We start from the raw sequence: 18,199 nt of genomic DNA on the forward strand, positions 1-18,199 counted from the left end.
GAGGTGTTCTTCTCACACAACTTAAAAATCCATCCAACACATCATCATCACAAAGTCTTTTACATAATCGCAGCCAAACTTTAGGTGTGATTTGGGTTTTTTTTGTTGTTGTTTACTTGGTTCTTAAATATTTGTAATCTGGGGGATGGGGCCCAAGGCAGGAGACTGAGGTGGCAATGGGAAGAAAAGGCAACCACATCCCCGGCAACAGGGAACAATGCAATTACTAGCCACAGAAAGTGATAGCACAAGAAGCAATTAGATAAAAAGATAAAAGCCCCTGTGAAAAGACAGTGAGAGCACTAGATTATGCACCAGCATTATGTCAAATACTTAGCAGGCATCATCTCCTCTAATCTACACCACAAACCGCATACTACCGTCCCTTTTTACAGAGGAATGCCAAGCCATATCACTTGCCCAGAATCACATAGCTAGAGTGCCTGAGTAACAGGGCCCAACCTCTTTGATACCTCAGCTTGGTGCAGGCACAGAAGAGGCAGTGGAAGGGCCTCTACCCTGTGTCCCTCCTGATGTTATACTGGAGTCACGTGACAACTTCGGTAGCACTCAAATGCCCACGTCCTCGGTATGCAGCCTCCCTTCTCCAACCCCAGCATTGTAACAGTGAAAGCCAGTTTACCTCAAAGACAAATTATGAGCCTAAAAATATCTCCCCCGCGTGTTCTAGTCATGGTCAGAAATTCCTTTCCCAGGAGGGAGCTTCGTGTGGGAGAGAGAACAGCAGACCGGGAGTCAGAGGGCTCGACCTCTTCCAAGCCCTGAGGCCTGCGATGTGACAACACTGGAACAGCGTCTTACTTGGATTTCATGCTTCCTCTCCAGTCACTGCTTTTAATACTGAGTACACATTAGGTATAAAACACAACCAAGCAGTCCGAGCTCCAGCCGAGAGGGATCCCTTACAACTGTGCTGGCCTCCAGGAGTGTCTTGGATGAGTGCCTATCCACACGCTGAGAGCGACTGGAGAAGGTGCAGAAAGAACAGCCCAAGGAAGTTTTTTGTCACCAGGGGCCGCCCCGAGAATGGTCATACCTGGGTACCACTGCCTCGCATGATGTCCTCGGGGACGGCATAGATCTGGTTCTTCATCTCCACCTTTTGGAGCCCATTGTCGGTTACTTTCACCCAAAGCACACGGAAGTTGGTCCCTCCAAGGTCCAGAGCCAGGAACTCTCCGTGTTCTGCAGAGAAAAGAAAGGCCACTATTAATTTTGGGCAAAACAACAAAGTCAAACTCTTCCAGGAACCAACCAAGACTTAAAATTCCAAGTCCCTCCAGGATTATCTGTGGGTAAGGGATGGCCAGTGGGATTCACTTATCTCTACATTTATACATTGTCTAATTTAATGCCATACACCTTTAAATTACTTTTTTGTTGTTGTTTAATTCTCAAAGCTTTATTACAACTGGAAACTCACAGGGATGTTTTTTTAATCCCTCACTCCCTTCCCATCCTTTCCTCCGAGTCCTCAGAGTCCACTGTATTATTCTTATGCCTTTGCATCCTCATAGCTTATCTCTCACTTATGAGTGAGAACATACAATGTTTGGTTTTTCATTCCTGAGTTAGTTCACTTAGAATAATGGTCTCCAATCCCATCCAGGTTGCTATGAATGCCATTAATTTATTCCTTTTTATGGCTGTGTCGTATTCCATCACATATACATTACTTTTATGATTCAATCAACAATAAGACAGTTTCACATCCAATGATGTGCTCACCCCCTCCTGAGAGCCGATTATCTCAATGCTTTCAGCAAGCCCCAGGCCAGGGGTCCAACCTGTTCCTCATACCCCCAGAACACCGAATTGTGACTGCAGTACTAAATTTACTTTCTAATGTTTGCATATAATGTTTGCATATTGTGATGGCAGTTATAAATTTACTTTCTAATGTTTGCATATTATGAGGGCCATGTCATGCAGCAAGATCAGTGGGGTCATGTGATGGAGTGGAGTGAGGTCCAACTCACTATAAACTAAGAGGCCTGATGAATAAGCCAAGCAAGTGCCCCAAAAATGGATCTCAGGCTTATTACAATACGAGAGAACGCATGTATGACGAAACTCAGGCCACTCAAGCCATAGAAAAGCTGTGAGGGAACAGGAGACAGGATGAGCGAGACTCTGGAAAGGAGACACAGACACAAATGGGTGAAGACTGTCATGTGTCACTGGAAGGCACACTTCCTACCCTCCAGGAAACAACAGTGTGGACAGGAAACATCCAGATGCTGGGTGATAACACCAGCTGTAGGGAAAGGGCCCATTGTGTGGCACAGAATGAAAGTGCTGAAGAGGCGCGGAGCCTACAGTGCAGCAGGGCTGGCGGGGAAGGCAAGGCGCATCTCCAGCTGGCCGCCCCAACCACAAGCATCATGGCAGTTTTCTGCTCCCTGCTACAACCTTCTCAAAGGATACAAGGCAATTTCCCGGGGGGGACAGGGTGTCACTTATTGGCGTGTTTGTCAACATTCAGCCCCTATCCCAGTGGGAGAACGGCACTGAAGTGAGGCAGAGCCGGTCAGACGTCAGGGAGATGCTCTGACTCAATGACCCAAGAATGTTTGTTTTATACCCGAGTCCACTCAGCACCTCTAGCACTTAGCCCTGGAGAAAAGCCACATCGGCCCAGCTACCTGAAACCACCACCCACAACCCCTAGGGTCCCAAGGGGGAAAGGGTGGACATCATCCACCAGAAACCACACAACCAGCAGTGCCAGACAGCATGACACACGGAGACTGGCTCTTGAGCCCACATCACCTGCGGTCCAGGAGGCAAGTTCCTGAGCCTCTGAGCCTCAGCTGCCTCATCTCTAAAATGGGAACATCACATCTCATTGGGTTGCTATGAGAGGAAAACTTAGACACACAAGTGTGGAGCAGGACCAGGAATTTGGGACACACTCACTAAGTGCTAGATACTTTCTCTCCGGGCTCCCTGCAGACCCTGTCCCATACCCACCCTTGAGTCTCCCAGACCAATGACAGCATAAGGGATTGCAGAAACCTACCCAAGAAAAGTGACTAGAATCAGTTCCAGTGACGGTTGCATTCCTCCTTAGGGGCACTAATTTTCCATTCCCTGCCCAGCGACTAGATCTGGCCCCACCACCAGCTACTGCAACAACGTCTTCACCTGGGGTTAGCCTCCCTGCCTCATGGCCATGGGTGCCTTTTCCAGACACTCCAGCTCTGAGCCTTCCCTGGTAGTGGGAACTTAGCCAGATTCTAGGAAACACAACGAGGTGGCTGTCATGAGAGATAAAAGGGATATCAAAGATGAACTGCCTCATCAGCACTCTCAAGTCCAGGACACATGCGAACCGCTGAATCAGTGACCACAGGGGTCTGAGGTGGTGAGGCTGCCCCGGTCATCATCCAAGGCCAGCCCAGCTGGATTCACCGGAGGGCACAGCTCCACCAAGAGTGGGGGGTGTGCAGGATTTTCTGATGGACTGAAGGGAAAACACGAATAATATAGTATTGCTGATGACCCTATTCCCAGGAAGGAGGTCCTCTCTTTTTTTGCTTACAGGACTCCTCTGGAACACACATTCCCCGACATTCCTCCTCCCTGAGGCTCTCTTCCACATACATGCGAAACCACAACCACCATAGCCAAGGACTGCATTCCTTCCGAGGCAGGCCCAGCACTGTGACTGAGCAATCCTGAGACAGCCCCTCTCTCCAAATGCCCACCCATGACAGGACCCGACAGAGCAGCGGTTAGGCACTGGACCTCAGACAGGTGGGCAGGCCTCATTTTGAATTCCAGCTCAGTGCTTCACTACCTGTGTGACGTGGACACATCACAGGACTCTCTGAGCACGTCACCTCACTCGTAGAACGGGATTCATATTGCCAACATCTCCCAGCGGTTGTGATGCTCACATGAAACATGGACTATGTTGTGTGTGAACATATAGAAATATATAGACCAAGTGCGGTGGCTCACACCTTAATCCCAGCACTTTGGGAGGCCAAGGCGGGTGGATTACTTGAGGTCAGGAATTCAACACCAACATGGTGAAACCCTGTTTCTACTAAAAATACAAAAATTAGCTGGGTATGGTGGTGTAGGCCTGTAATCCCAGCTACTTAGGAGGCTGAGGCAGAAGAATCACTTGAACCCAGGAGGTAGAGGTTGCAGTGAGCTGAGATCTCGCCACTGCTGTACCCCCAGCCTGGGCAATAGAGCCAGACTCTGTCTCAAAAAAAAAAAAAAAAAGAAAGAAACAGTAATCATGCCTCCATTAATAGATCCTATCATGGTACTTGTTCCCTTTCTCCCTGTCAAGGCTGTGGAGGTTCATGGCATGTTCCAGTGTCCAGTAAGGCAGGACAGAGATTTGGTATAACTATAAGTTGGCACTAATTTGTGGGGGCCAAAAAATGACACGTCCAGAGTGGCTACAACATAGGGCTCATGTGACATGGCTATAACCGCACAGCAAATACCATTGCCAAGGACTTTCTTTGGTTCTTAAGAAAGTCAGGTTTGTGTTTCCAAAAGGGCTTTAATGACTGTAATGGCACTGTGGTAGACAGGGCTAGCACAAGGGAGGCAGCTTGAGGGCTGCTGCCACAGCTGAGCTGAGCAGCAGCAAGAGCATGGGCTCCAGGGTCATGTAGGGTGGCCAACCATCCCAGTTTGCCCAGGATGGAGGGGTTTCCTATGATACAGGATGTTCAATGCCAAAACTGGGAGAGGCTCAGGCAAATCAGAACACTGGACTACATTTGATCCAACCATAGAGCCTGCAGCTCTTCCTTGTCAATCAATGCCTGAGGCATGCAGCCTTAAACTTGGAGGTAGGTCAAAGACACAGACGCATACTTTCACATTCAGTTCCTGAACCAGCCCTATATTTATAACTTAATGCCCATAAAGGGACCTGCCCTTCCTGCCCTGCAAAAGCATTTCCTGTGAATCTTCCCCTGTGTTGAGGGGATCTTGTTTTTTCCTTTAGTTTTCAAGCACCTGCTAGCACACAAGAGTGGACTGCTCTGAGAATGCATGACATATGCTCCAAATGAAATGAGGACCGAAAAAATACATCTCCAAGTCCTAACCAGGTAATGCAGCAAGATACAGGTCTCCAGGCACATATTTTCCATGTACCTGGAATCACCATGGTCACTACCATACCTGGCAGCCTCTTTTTAAACCCCAGGATTCCAGTTACTCCATTACAATGCAACGCCGGCCACCATGCAAGAGCTCAGCCATACAGAAGTATTCAATACTCCGTGTCATTAAAGGCAATAAATCACAGTTAACGCTGGTGTCTGGTACAGAGTAGGAATGGAGTGATCTGATCTTCTACATCATTTGTTTTCAAACCATTTTAAGCAACAGAATGTTTATTTCCAAACAAAACTGATGGCCACAATGTAAAATAGAGAAAAACAGAGCTGCTTCAACCGAAGGGAGGGGTATAGAACACATAAAACACATGACCAGCACCCCAAAGCTTCTAGGATACCCTTTGGAAAGCACCACTCTGGTGCTCCTTTTACCTGGGAAATGTTTCTTAAGCTCAAAATACGTGCTAGTCACAGAGAGATGTAATTAGCCCCACAGAAGTGAAACCACTCTTCAAAGGGTTAAAACATGATTTTATTTCAGTATTGTGTAAGGTTTGAGCATGTTCAGCTTTTCAGACAGGCAGACCTGTGTTCAAATCCCACTCTAACATGTATCAGCCATGTGGCTTTGTGAAATTTATTAGAAATCTGATACTCAGGTTTCATCATCTGTTTTAAAAAGAGGTGACAGTAACAATAACCTCCTTCTAGCCAGCACCTCTCCTCCACAACCCAGAAAAAGAAGAACACAGGGAAACACACACACACACACACACACACACACATACATGCACTTTATCAAGATTCAATGCAATGAAGTGTAAGGTGTTTGGCACAACGCCTGACAACATAAATGCCATCTGCTGTACTGAGGTTATCAGTACAATCTTCAATTTATATTGCCTGGACTATGTAAGTTCACTAATTAACTTGCTGTGTGCTAGCTCTTGATGTATGTCTCTGCTGTATAGTTGTTAATATAATGCAGAGCAACCAAGATAAGGGCTTCTTTCAGGTTTGACCAGCTTTCTATGCAACCCATCACCAGCCTGGTCTCCCTTTATCATATCATTTGTTTGCATTCTATGGCCCGATATCTCTAATTGTTTTGTCTACATGGGCCTTATCTCCCCAGCACAACTTTCTCTCTTCAAAGGCAGGGCACGAGGCAGCTTAGCACACTGCTGCTGCACAGAGGACCAAGCCTCAGAGAGGACTGTTGAGTGAACTGAACAGCTAGTCCTGGGTTAGTAAGAAGAATCCATGCATTATGCTAGCAGCGTGGAAGGCACAAACACAAAATGTGCCACTGGTGGCGTGCTTAAAGGCCCAGGCATTGGCAATTCAGCTAGCCAGGTTCCAACCCAATGCTGCCACCTGTTCACTATGGGACTTTGGGCAAGTTGCCTAATTGCTCCAAATCTATTTTCTTTTTCTGTAAAATGAAGTTCAGTGTACCCACCATTAGATGACTGTAAGAAATGATGAAATAGCTCAAACACACCATTTAGTACAGTACCTGGCACTTATGGCATCTACAGGCCGGGCGTGGTGGCTCATGCCTGTAATCCCAGCACTTTGGAAGGCCAAGGCTGGTGGATCACCTGAGGTCAGGAGTTCGAGACCAGCCTAGACAACATGGTGAAACCCTGTCTCTACTACAAAAAAGTTATCTGCCATGTTTATCACCATCATCACCGTCACCATCAGCATCATGGCTCCCCACTCTCTAGAGGGTTACGTCTGGCTAGAGGATGGAAGTATACTTACCTGTGAAAATAATTCACAATTCAGAGATGAAGAAGAGTCAAATGATCGATTTAACACTGCCTTACCCTCACTCTGCCTTATAAGGCATAGTTATATCCAAACAATCTTGCCAAGACAAGGGTGATAAACACAGCTCAAAGATATTTCATTTCTAAGTTAGAACATGTGGTTGGCACATTTTCAGTTGGGTTGTACTTGAGCTTCTTATGTTAATGACCCAAAGCCAACTCGTATTTAGGATTCCTTTAAAAAGATAATCATCTGATTTGCCCTAGCAACTTTTGTTCACCAGCAAGCCAATGTAAACTGTGAATCTTATGGCCATGGACTATCTATGCTTACATCCCAACTGTTACCATCTGACCACAAGTGACCTTCGCTATCAATTCTTCCTGCATTCCTTTTTTTTTGAGATGAAGTCTCACTCCATCGATCTTCCGCCCAGAGTGGAGTGCAGTGGTACAATCTCGGCTCACTGCAACCTCCACCTCCCAGATTCAAGTGATTCTCCTGTCTTAGCCCCCAGAGTGGCTGGGATTACAGGTGCGCACCACCATGCCCACCTAATTTTTTGTATTTTTAGTAGAGGTGAGATTTCACCATGTTGGACAGGCTGGTTTTGAATGCCTGACCTCAAGTAATCTACCCACCTCCCAAAGTGCTGGGATTACAGGCCCAGCCCCTGCATTCCCTTTTAAAACGGAACTGTCGGCTAGGTTCACGCCTGTAATCTCAGCACTTCAGGAGGCCAAGGCAGGCACATAACCTGAGGTCAGGAGTTCGAGACCAGGCTGGCCAGCATGGTAAAACCTCATCTCTACTACAAATACAAAACTTAGCCAGGCGTGGTGGTGTGCGCCTGTAGTCTCAGCTACTCAGGAGGCTAAGGCAGGAGAATCACTTGAACCCAGGAGGCAGAGGTTGCAGTGAGCCGAGATTGAGCCACTGCACTCCAGCCTGGGCAAAAGAGCGAGACTCTGTCTCAAAAAAAAAAAAAAAAAAAAAACAGATGAAACTGTTCTCTGAAAACCAGACCCCTACGATGTGTGTGGTGGGCCCCTGACAGAGCTGTGTTAGGGCCAGTACCGCAATCACATGCAGGATCATAGCACAGATTAGGGCTGCCTACAGAGAGGTCAAGATGGTGTGATTCCTGGCAAATACAAATGAATTCTTTCTTTAATCAACTCTCCACTGCAAAAAGAGAAGCAAAGGCATGCAGACAACAAATGCTTTTGAGGATATGGAGCAGGCAGAGCTCTCATACATTATTGGTGGGAGTATAAATGGTTCAGCAATTTGGGGAAAAGGTCTGGAAAACTCAAACAGATATTAAACTCTATGAATGACCCAGTAATTCCACTCCTAGTTGTTTATACAAGAAACTAAAAACATGTCCACAAAAGGGCTTGTGCAATAATGTTCATAGCAGCTTTACTCAAATAGTCAAAAACTGGAAACTGCCCAGGTTTCCATCCATATTCAAATCATAGATGATTCCAACCATACTATGGAATCAGCAACCAAAAGGAATGAACGACTCATAGACACAACCCAGATAAATCCCACATTATGACAAAAGAAGACTCGCATAAAAAACAAATATGGTATGAGTCTATTTATGTGAAATTCTGAAACAGGCAAGACTCGTATATGTGGAAAATTAGAATGTGACTGCCTCTGGGAGGTCAGCAACAGGGATTAACTGGGAAGAGGCTCAAGGTAACTTTCTGGGGTGATGGTAATGTTCTCTATCTTTATGGAGGTTTTTTTTAGTTGTATAAATTTATGAGTTGTATAAATTTTGTTACCTGGATATACTCACAATGGTGAAGTCAGGGCTTTTAGTGTATCCATCACCCGAATACCATACATTGTATCCGTTAAGCAATTTCTCATCATCCACACCCCCACCCTCCTATCCTAAGCCCTCACCCTTCCAAGCCTCCATTGTCTATCATTCCACTTTCTATGCCCATGTGGACACATTTTTTATCTCCCATTTATAAGTGAAAACATGCAATATTTGTCTGTCTTGGAGCTGTTTCACTTAAAATAGCAGCCCCCAGTTCCATCCAAGATGCTGCAACATATATGATTTCCTCCTATTTTAAAACTGAGTAGTATTCTACTGTGTATATATACACCATTTTCCTTATCCAATCATCTGTCCATTGATGGGCATTCAGGCTGACTCCACATCTTTGCAATTGTGAATGGTAATGTGATAAACATACAAGCGCAGGCGTCTTTTTGGTATGATTTCTTTTCCTTTGGGTAGATACCCAACAGTGAGATTGCTGGATGGAATGGTAGTTCTATTTTTAGTTCTTTCAGAAATCTCCATACTGTTCTTTGAGAGCAATTCTTGGAGAAATCTCCATACTGTTTTCCATAGAGGCTGTACTTACTTACATTCCCACCAAATGTATAAGCATTCCCTTTTCTGGTGGAGGTTATATTAAACAGGTGTATTGGTCAACTCATTAGATAATACTCTTAAGATTTATTTCACTGCATGTAGATCTTACATCAAAAGAAAATACAATAAATATTTAACTCTAGTTACTACGTATGCTGAAGCATACATTTCAACCCTAAAACTTCAGCATACATAGTAATAGAGTTCAGTATTAGTATTTACTATATTTCTCAAAATAAGTTACAAAATACAATTTACATTTTGTAATGCATCAATTAAAACAAGATGGACTGACAGATGGAAGGATAAAGCAAACCAAGTAAAATATAGAGAATCACTATAGAATTCTTTCAACTTGTTAAAACTGTTTAGGAAAGAAGCAAAAAGACAAATTGAGACCATTTTTTAATGTATTCTGGCTGACACCAAATTCAGTCATCGAGTAAGACATTCCTGGGCCATTTATGTCTACTGCACTTTTAACTGTGCCAACTATGTTTCTTCACATTGTGTAGGCCACACAACCTATGAAGCACAGGTACTTCAGGACTGGCATTGAACGTTTTACCCCTACAAGGCTCAGTGGCTGCTGACATTCCCTGCCTTCCTACAGAGAGCCCATAAGCCATGATGTGGAGGCCTCCACCACAAATGAATGGCCTGAAACTTCTGCCTCTCCTACATTTTCTACCAGGACTTTGATTACAATGAGATAAGTGGAGCTGGTACGAGAACTGGAGCCTGGTCTTCACTCCAAAATGCAGGGCCCCTGGTGATGGGGATGAACCCTCCCGCCTGCTCCCTTGATACCAATCTCTTCTGAAATTAAGAACCTGGGAGACTCATTCACCTTTTCTTAGTAAATTTGGCAATAAGCGTGCCTTTTGCAGCTGTGGTTTGTGGCTGCAGGAGTGTTTGTAGCACATGTGAGAAAGTCATATATCAGATGCTCCCTTAAGTCTCAGAAAACCAATCCCCTGTTATTTCCCCTCTTCACAAATAAGGAAATATAGAGTCTCATAGCATAAATAAATTGGTCTGAAGCACACAGCTTGAATTCAAACCGATTTGAACCTGTAATTCTGATTCTCACCTCTCACCCCACACTGTCCTGAAACTACATATTTCATGCCAGCAAGAAGTTAAATGCTCATCTAGAACCAAACTGGGCCAAGGATCATTTAAGGCAGAGGCTTTCAAACTGCAAGGTGAAAAACATGTAGTAGGTTCTGACTAGCAACTTTCTTAAAGAATAGAAGGCAAGAAACCCAACTTCAGCATGTTTAAGAATAAATTCTCGTCCCCAAAATTGTTTCATTTCATATAAATATTTATATGCATATGTTTCTTGCAGTGAAGATAAAGTACAGAAAAGTTAGAAAGCTATGGATTTAAGGACTGGCTCTCTCTAGAGCTAAAGTTTGATTTCTCAGATTTAAAAAGTAATACTAGTCATGAACAGGCTGAGAAATGAAGGTGCTAAGAAAGGTGTCATTGAACAGGTGCCCCTGAAGCAAAGGCCTCGAGCCTTCTGTGGGAGAGGGATGCAGCTTCAACCCAGCAACAGCAGGCACCCAGGTTGGGTGCCACCACCTGGAGGGAATCGCTGACACAACTTCACCTCGGCCTTTCCTCTCAGCACTTCACTGGGGTGCCGACAACAGAGAATTTTCATTTTTGATAGTCTGTATCAACTTAGGAGTCACCTATCTTCACTGCCATACTCCATAACTCACACCCCCAACTAACAAAACAAAACTTGAAAGCCCTGATACTGATCACTGTATCTTTCTCTTTTTTTTTTGAGACGGTTTCATTCTTTTGCCCAGGCTGGAGTACAGTGGCACAGTCTCAGCTCACTGCAACCTTCACCTCCAGGTTCAAGCTATTCTCCGTGCCTCAGCCTCCCAGCTGAGATCATAGGTGCACAACACTAGGCTCGGCTAATTTTTGTATTTTTGGTAGAGACAGGGTTTCGCCATGTTGGCCAGGCTGGTCTCAAACTCCTGACCTCAGGTGATCCATCCGCCTTGGCCTCCCAAAGTGCTGGGATTACAGGCATGAGCCTCCGTGCCCGGCTGATGCTGACCACTTAAAATGACATTCCCTCATCTTCTCCTCCCCATTTCATTTTCCTTTCTCTTGCCAGGAGTAGCCCCTATCAGCTATCAGGTATGCATTTTCCAGTTAATATCCCAATAACTTTATGATGTGTGTGTCCATAAGAAAAGTAGGTAAAGCTTTGAGGGATTTCTTTACATTTCCATTCAACTGCTATGAGATACATCTCCTTCCACAATGTTTTCCACTTATAGTTTGGGATGTATCCGTATTCATATAGGCTCATGTATGTAACATACTATATAATATTCCATCACGTGAATATGCCATAAACTATTTCCAGGCCAGGCATAGTGGTTCACACCTGTAATCCCAGCACTTTGGGAGGCCAAGGCAGGCAGATCACTTGAGGTCAGGATTGAGATCAGCCTGGCCAACATGGTGAAACTCATCTCTACTAAAAATACAAAAATTAGCCAGGTGTGGTGGTGGGTGCCTGTAATTGCAGCTACTCGGGATCCTGAGACAGGAGAATCACTTGAACCTGGGCAGAGGTTGTAGTAAGTTGAGATCACACCACTGGGTACAAAGCAAGACCCCATCTAAAAAAAAAAAAAAAAAAAATTCCAATACATCGCTATTATAAGCAACAGTGTAATGAACATTATTGGGCCATGTCTTTTTGGATTCATACAGGAGTCTGTTCAGGGCACATAGCTGGAAGTGGAATTGCTGAGTTGTCATATATGTGTATATATATGTTTGTGTGTGCATATATATATGATGTGTAGATATATGTATCTATATTTTTTTCCACTTTAGAGCAACACAAAAATGAGTTAAGACACTATCCAATGAACACTAAGGGTTTATCTCCCATTACAGGATCTCAGAAGTTTTTGTGTAAATAGACTAGCACACTAGTTCTAGTAAATGTGCAGAACAGACTGGAACTGCTGGGTCCAACCTCTGCTTTACAAAGGCAAAGGCTGAGTCCCAGAGAGTGTGGATGGGTGAGGAGCTAACCTATGGACGCCCGGCAAATGAGGCAGAAGGGATTAGGTGTAGGTTTCTTGCAATCTGGTCTCCACTGTTCCAGGAGACACTTCCTTTGTTTCAGTGAATAAGACATTTCCAGTATGTGCTGCAAACAGTGCAAGCTTCAAGATGCATGAGAGGTCTTGGTGCCTCCAGCTTCAGGAAAGCAATGAGAATTTTGAAAACTTTCCCCACAATTAGTTCTCCCCAACGAACTTAATTCACCTGCCTATAACACAGGCTAAACAATCAGTCCTAACTCCATTCCAAAAAAAAAGTTTAGTTGAGCATTTGCAGTGTGCTCCAGCACCAAGTGCACAGGCTGACACATGCACTAACAGAGACAGAAGGCATCAGGTGCAGTACCGATGCCTGAACTTCAGCTTACACAAGCTTAATTCCTAACTCAGCCTCTCACTGGCTGTATGATCTTGAACAACTTGTTTGACATCCAAACCTCAAATTCCTCATCTAAAAATTGTGGATATAGGCCAGGCAAAGTGGCTCATGCCTGTCATCCCAGCACTTTGGGAAGCTGAGGTGGGCGGATCACGAGCTCAAGAGATCGAGACCATCCCAGCCAACATGGTGAAACCCCGTCTCTACTAAAAATACAAAAATTAGCTGGGCGTGGGTGGCGGTGCGCACCTGTAGTCCCTGGAACTCAGAAGACTGAGGCAGGAGAATCACTTGAACCCAGGAGGCGGGGGTTGCAGTGAGCCGAGATCATGCCACTGTACTCCAGCCTGATGACAGAGTGAGACTCTCTCAAAAAAAAAAAAAAAAAAAAAAAAGTGGATACGATTTATACTTACCATAAAGGTTTTTGAAAAGCAAATGCGTTAATACATTGAGGTACTCAGAAAGGTCCTTAGACCATATGTATTTAAAAAATATTTAGGGTACTTACTTAGTATTGGTGCTGGGTGAAATAAAGACAAGGCCCTGAATGTCAAATAAAAATCTCAGAAATGGGTGTGGTTTCCAGTCAGAGGGAGTGGTAGGTAAACATGCCAATCTAGAGGACAAAGAGATAACCCACAGAGGTCCCTCACCTCAAGGGGCTCTTTGCAAAGGAGAAATACTCAGAGAATAAAGAAGGTCATACCCTCAGTGTTGGCTCCAGGCTAGGTCCCAAGGCTTCAGCAAACACTTACTTATTTTGGGAACCATTCAAAGTCTCATTAGACAACCAGGTCCCTAGAGGCACTTAGGGAGATGAGCCTCAAGGACACACATGTGCTGGAAATAGCACAGGCACGAGCAGTAACAAGCCCTGACCCATGCGCTGCCCTTACTCCTCTCCCAATAGCCCCCCTGCAGATGGCTCACCAGTGAGCTGACAGCTTCCTGGAGATCTCGCCCCCCACTTAGGTTCTCAGACACTGTGCTTCCTGGTTCTTCCACTGCCCTGGCAGCTGTCCCTTGGGCTCTTTCTCCTCTCCCCTAGATGTGAGTACCTACCCTCCATCCCCCACCCCTCATGGGTCTCACAGGCTGCTCATCTCTAAAATGGAGGCATCTATTATAGGATTAAATAAAAGCTCTGACACAACTTTGTCTGGTCCCCTTCTCTGGGATGTTGCCATTCCCAGGCAGCTGGGCTGAACACCCAGGCCCCACCCTTGAATCCTCTTCTTGTCCACCCACCACCGCTACCCACCAGGGTCAGGTCTTGTGCTCTGCCAGCCGAGCCTCGCTCCCCCTCCACTCTACCTATACTGCCAATGACGTAATGTTACCAAGATGGTTCTGCTCACATCCCCCCAAAACTTGCATTTACTCCCCAATGCTACTGCAGAGAGACTTATGTTTTAGGCTTGTACTCAAGGCCTTCAGTGATCTAGCCCTAACCCACTGGACCTCTCCAACTTGAATCTTCACCATGATCGTTTTCCCCCACCTGATTAAATCACTTGCTGGGTGGTACAACATAAAATAAGAATTCTGTATCCAAATAAGGTGATTAAACAAAGTTTAATAAGTTCGTATTGTGGGACTTCAGAACCTTTAATTCCTTATTATGCACTGTGGCTCTCCATTCTTACCCTAAGTCTATTTGGATTTCTAGTATTTCCTTCACTGAGCTTGAGAAAAATACCTACGTTTTTGGTCATTGTGCACTACGTTGTCCCTCCCACACGCCTACACGGTATCACAGTTAGAGCGTGCACAGGTGAGCCAGAGAGCGGCTACCATGGTGTACAGTCATGGCCACATGAGGTACGTTTGCTGTGGTTCATTGCCACCACTGCGTGCAATCTCATTGGGACTATAAAATGCCAAACAGAGCCAAGCAGCCTTTCTCAGCACACAGGTGGAAAACAAATGGCCAACAGCAATGCCACAATAGGGCTGACAAAGGTGCTTCCCCCTTGACTGCCAGGCTGCCAGCTTTTCCCAGACTTCCTGTCCATCCATCACACACCCTTCCATTTAATTCCTTGAATGCTTCCCTTAGCCAGAGTTGGTTTCTGAGGCTTTTGAGTTCTTTAGGGCCCTGAGCAGAGCCAACTAAATCACCCCCAAGTAACACAGCAGCTAGAGTCATCCCCTAGGTGCAGTACCTGTCCCGTCTGGAGTGGATCTCACAAAGGTGGGCAGCATCTTCACTGCTGCAGTGGGGTGGGTGGTGGCTCCAAGCCCTTTCTCCATCTCCTTGCGGAACCGCTTAGAAATCTCCAACAGGGTATCATCAGAGAGGCGCATGTGGTAGAGATACTGGTCAACCTGAAAGGAGGAAGACAAGAGCAGAGACACACAGGTTAAATAAATTATGGTGTAGGTCTATGTCATGGAACACCACTCAGTCCTTCAAAAGAACAAAACCTATTATGTACATAAAGTTATTATTAAAGACCACTAGTAAAAACCAGTTTGTTAGGACTTTGTCTTTAAAAAAAGATTAAAATTATAAAAATAGATCTAATTTTTGGAGAATTGGTGCATACCAGGAGAAAGGCCTATTAAGGCAGAGGAGAGTTCTTTTCAGAATGGTGGAGTCTGAAGGCCTGTAACAACATTGCTGGAGCCAGGGTTCATTAGCCTCACCTCTTGTTCCCCCAGTACCTGACACGTCTAGTCACATCAATCCCATTGCCCCTCACCCTAGGCAAGATAGCCATTGCCTTTTTCCTGGACTCCTACAGTCCCCAGTTCTGCTTTTACCTCTTCCCTCTACTTCCACATCCAGCCAGACTCTGCTGATCCCCGGCTTAAAACCTTTCAATGGCTTTCCATTGCAACAAAACTCAAAATTCTTTCCAGGCTCCACATGATGGGGCCTCTAGCCACCTCCTAATCTTTTTTTTTTTTTTTTTTTTTTTCTGGACAGGGTGTCATTTGGGTTGTCCAGGCTGGAGTGCAATGATGAGATCTCAGCCAGGCTCAGGTGATCCTCCCACCTCAGCCTCCTGAGTAGCTGGGACTATAGGCACATGCCACCATGCCGAGTTAATTTTCTGGGTTTTTTTGGGGGGACGGGGGAGGACGGAGTCTCACCCTGTTGCCTAGGCTGGAGTGCAGTGGCACAATCTTGGCTCACTGCAACCTCCGCCTCCTGGGTTCAAGACACTCTCATGCCTCATCTTCCCAAGTAGCTGGGATTACACAGGTGTGCCACCACACCCAGCTAATTTTTGTATTTTTAGCAGAGTCAGGGTTTCACGATGTTATCCAGGCTCTTCTCAAACTCCTGGACTGAAGCAATCCACCTGCCTTGGCCTCTCAAGTTCCTGGGATTAAAAGGGTGAGCCACCATGCCAGCCCCACCTCCTAATCTTATTGTAAGGTCTGCACTCTGTGTAGATTCTCTCCCTGGTTCAGTTCCCCAACTTCCCCAACTTTCCCATCCCAGCCTTGAAGCTCATGCACACAGGCCCCCCACGTGTATGCCCGGCCAATCTCCTACCACTCCTTCAGGCCTCTCTCCACAGAGGCCTCTTCTCATCCTCCAGATCACAACAGTCAGGCTTCCCTGTTATTCTAAGAGCTTGAACTTTTCCCCTCACAACACCATCCACAATTTGGAACTAAATATTTATTAGGGTCCAAATCATAAGCATCAAAGGCTAGAATAACAGTGTCTAATTGTTCACTTTTGCATACCTGGAGGCTGGCACAGCACCTGACACAATGGAGAGGCTCTATGTAAATGATAATGCAGCCTCTGTGCTCAGGTGGAGGCAATTCTCCTAATTCTTTCATTGATCCTGTTTCCAACATAGATTCATATGAACTTCTCCCAGATTTAATACCAGGACAATGAGAAGCATCAGATAACTCTCTCACTTGCTTTTTTGGTGATTTTTTTTAATCTTTTATTTTATTTATTTATTTTTGAGACAGGGTCTTGCTATATTGCCCAGCTGGTTTCCAACTCCTGGAATCTACCTCAGCCTCCAGGGCTGTGTTTTCCTGGACATGACCTCACATTGGCCTCTGGTCTGGGTCCACTGGTCTTGTCCACTCTGCTAGATGACTGCCCCCTGCCTGATTGGATACAGCAGGATCTATACAGGTCAAACAGCATTGCAGTGAATGCAGGCTGGCCATATCCATTAAAAGGCCACCTTCTATTCCAGTCACCTCCCAATGCAGACATGAAGGGCAGACAGTGGAGAGCGAGACCCACAGGGGTGATTGAGCAAGTCAGGGGGCAGCAGACGTGTCTCTGAATATTGTCATGAGTATGACATGTGACAAAGATGCTCCCACCTCACTACTTTCCCAAAGAGAAGAGAGGTCCAGAAGCCTCACGAATGCTCCCCCAACCATAGAAGGCTCCAGGTGTTTGCAAAGGGTGCAGGAATTCCTGCACTGAGGAGCTGAGCCTGTCCCACCTGATTAAAAGATCCCATCATCACATCCAGAAGCATGCAGTTATGCACACAAAAGAGCAAACTCTACAGCAGCTAATCTTAGTTTATCTTCGATGTTTAAACTGCTTCAAGACTTGTTGGAACTCCAATCAGACACTTCTCATCCTTAACCCTAAGAATCGAGTTAAATAGTCACCGTTTACACATGTTGCCTTTTGCCCAATAGAAAATCATCTTCCACATGTTCAATGACAGATGAAAACAGTAGTGGTGACACTTACAGCCGCTAAACATTCTTTAATCATTTCTCACCCGTCAGGCACCATCCTCCGGCTTTAATGACCTGTTCTCCACTGTCTTTGTAAAACTTCTGTACCCCTGTTTGGCAGGTCACTTGGGTGATGAGGGGGCATAGCTGAGATTCCACAGAGGTCAGTCTGGCCCCAATGTCAGGCCCTCAGGACAGCCACCTTCGCCTGTCCTGTGGGCCCCTCTTAGTGTAAATGGGCACTCCCTGCCTGCCCTGTTGATTCTTGGATGACCCCGGAACCTTAGTTTCCTTTCTATTGCAAGAGGAGACTAAGACAGAGGATATGAAACAGCTGTGAAAAATGCCCAGGCCAGTAGCTTGACCCCAAACTTCCCCTCTTTCACATCCAAGCTCTTTGAACTCTCAAAACTTGAGAACAGATAGCACCAGGGCATGATGATATATTCACCCAGCTTATTAGGGCCACTCAGGAAGGGATAATAATTAATTACTTGATGCCACAGCTTCCTAAACACACCAGTGGAGCCTACCCAGCCATCGTGGGCACTGCTGTGTTGGTAGCAAAGGGAAGCAGAAGTCAAAACCAAGAAGCAGCCACCATACAAAGGCGATTTTCCTGGATTGGGAAGGAGATGAATACAATTTTCAGAATCTTGCCAACTTTCACCCACAGTGCATGCAGTCAGTGGGAGGGAGC

General features: G+C 45.6%; 1 protein-coding gene across 1 annotated transcript in view; it reads right to left on the minus strand.

The window, feature by feature from the left end:
• Positions 1-18,199, minus strand: part of HK2 (hexokinase 2) — a 58,684-nt gene that overhangs the window by 25,092 nt on the left and 15,393 nt on the right. The window contains exons 2-3 of the mRNA XM_002757585.6: positions 14,979-15,141; positions 1,058-1,206 (exon numbers count right to left, since the gene is read on the minus strand). Of these exons, the coding sequence (XP_002757631.3) occupies positions 1,058-1,206; positions 14,979-15,141 (312 nt within the window). The remainder of the gene's footprint in view (positions 1-1,057; positions 1,207-14,978; positions 15,142-18,199) is intronic.

The sequence above is a fragment of the Callithrix jacchus genome, chromosome 14, assembly GCF_049354715.1.
Source record: "Callithrix jacchus isolate 240 chromosome 14, calJac240_pri, whole genome shotgun sequence".
In the NCBI taxonomy this organism is placed as follows: Eukaryota; Metazoa; Chordata; class Mammalia; order Primates; family Cebidae; genus Callithrix; species Callithrix jacchus.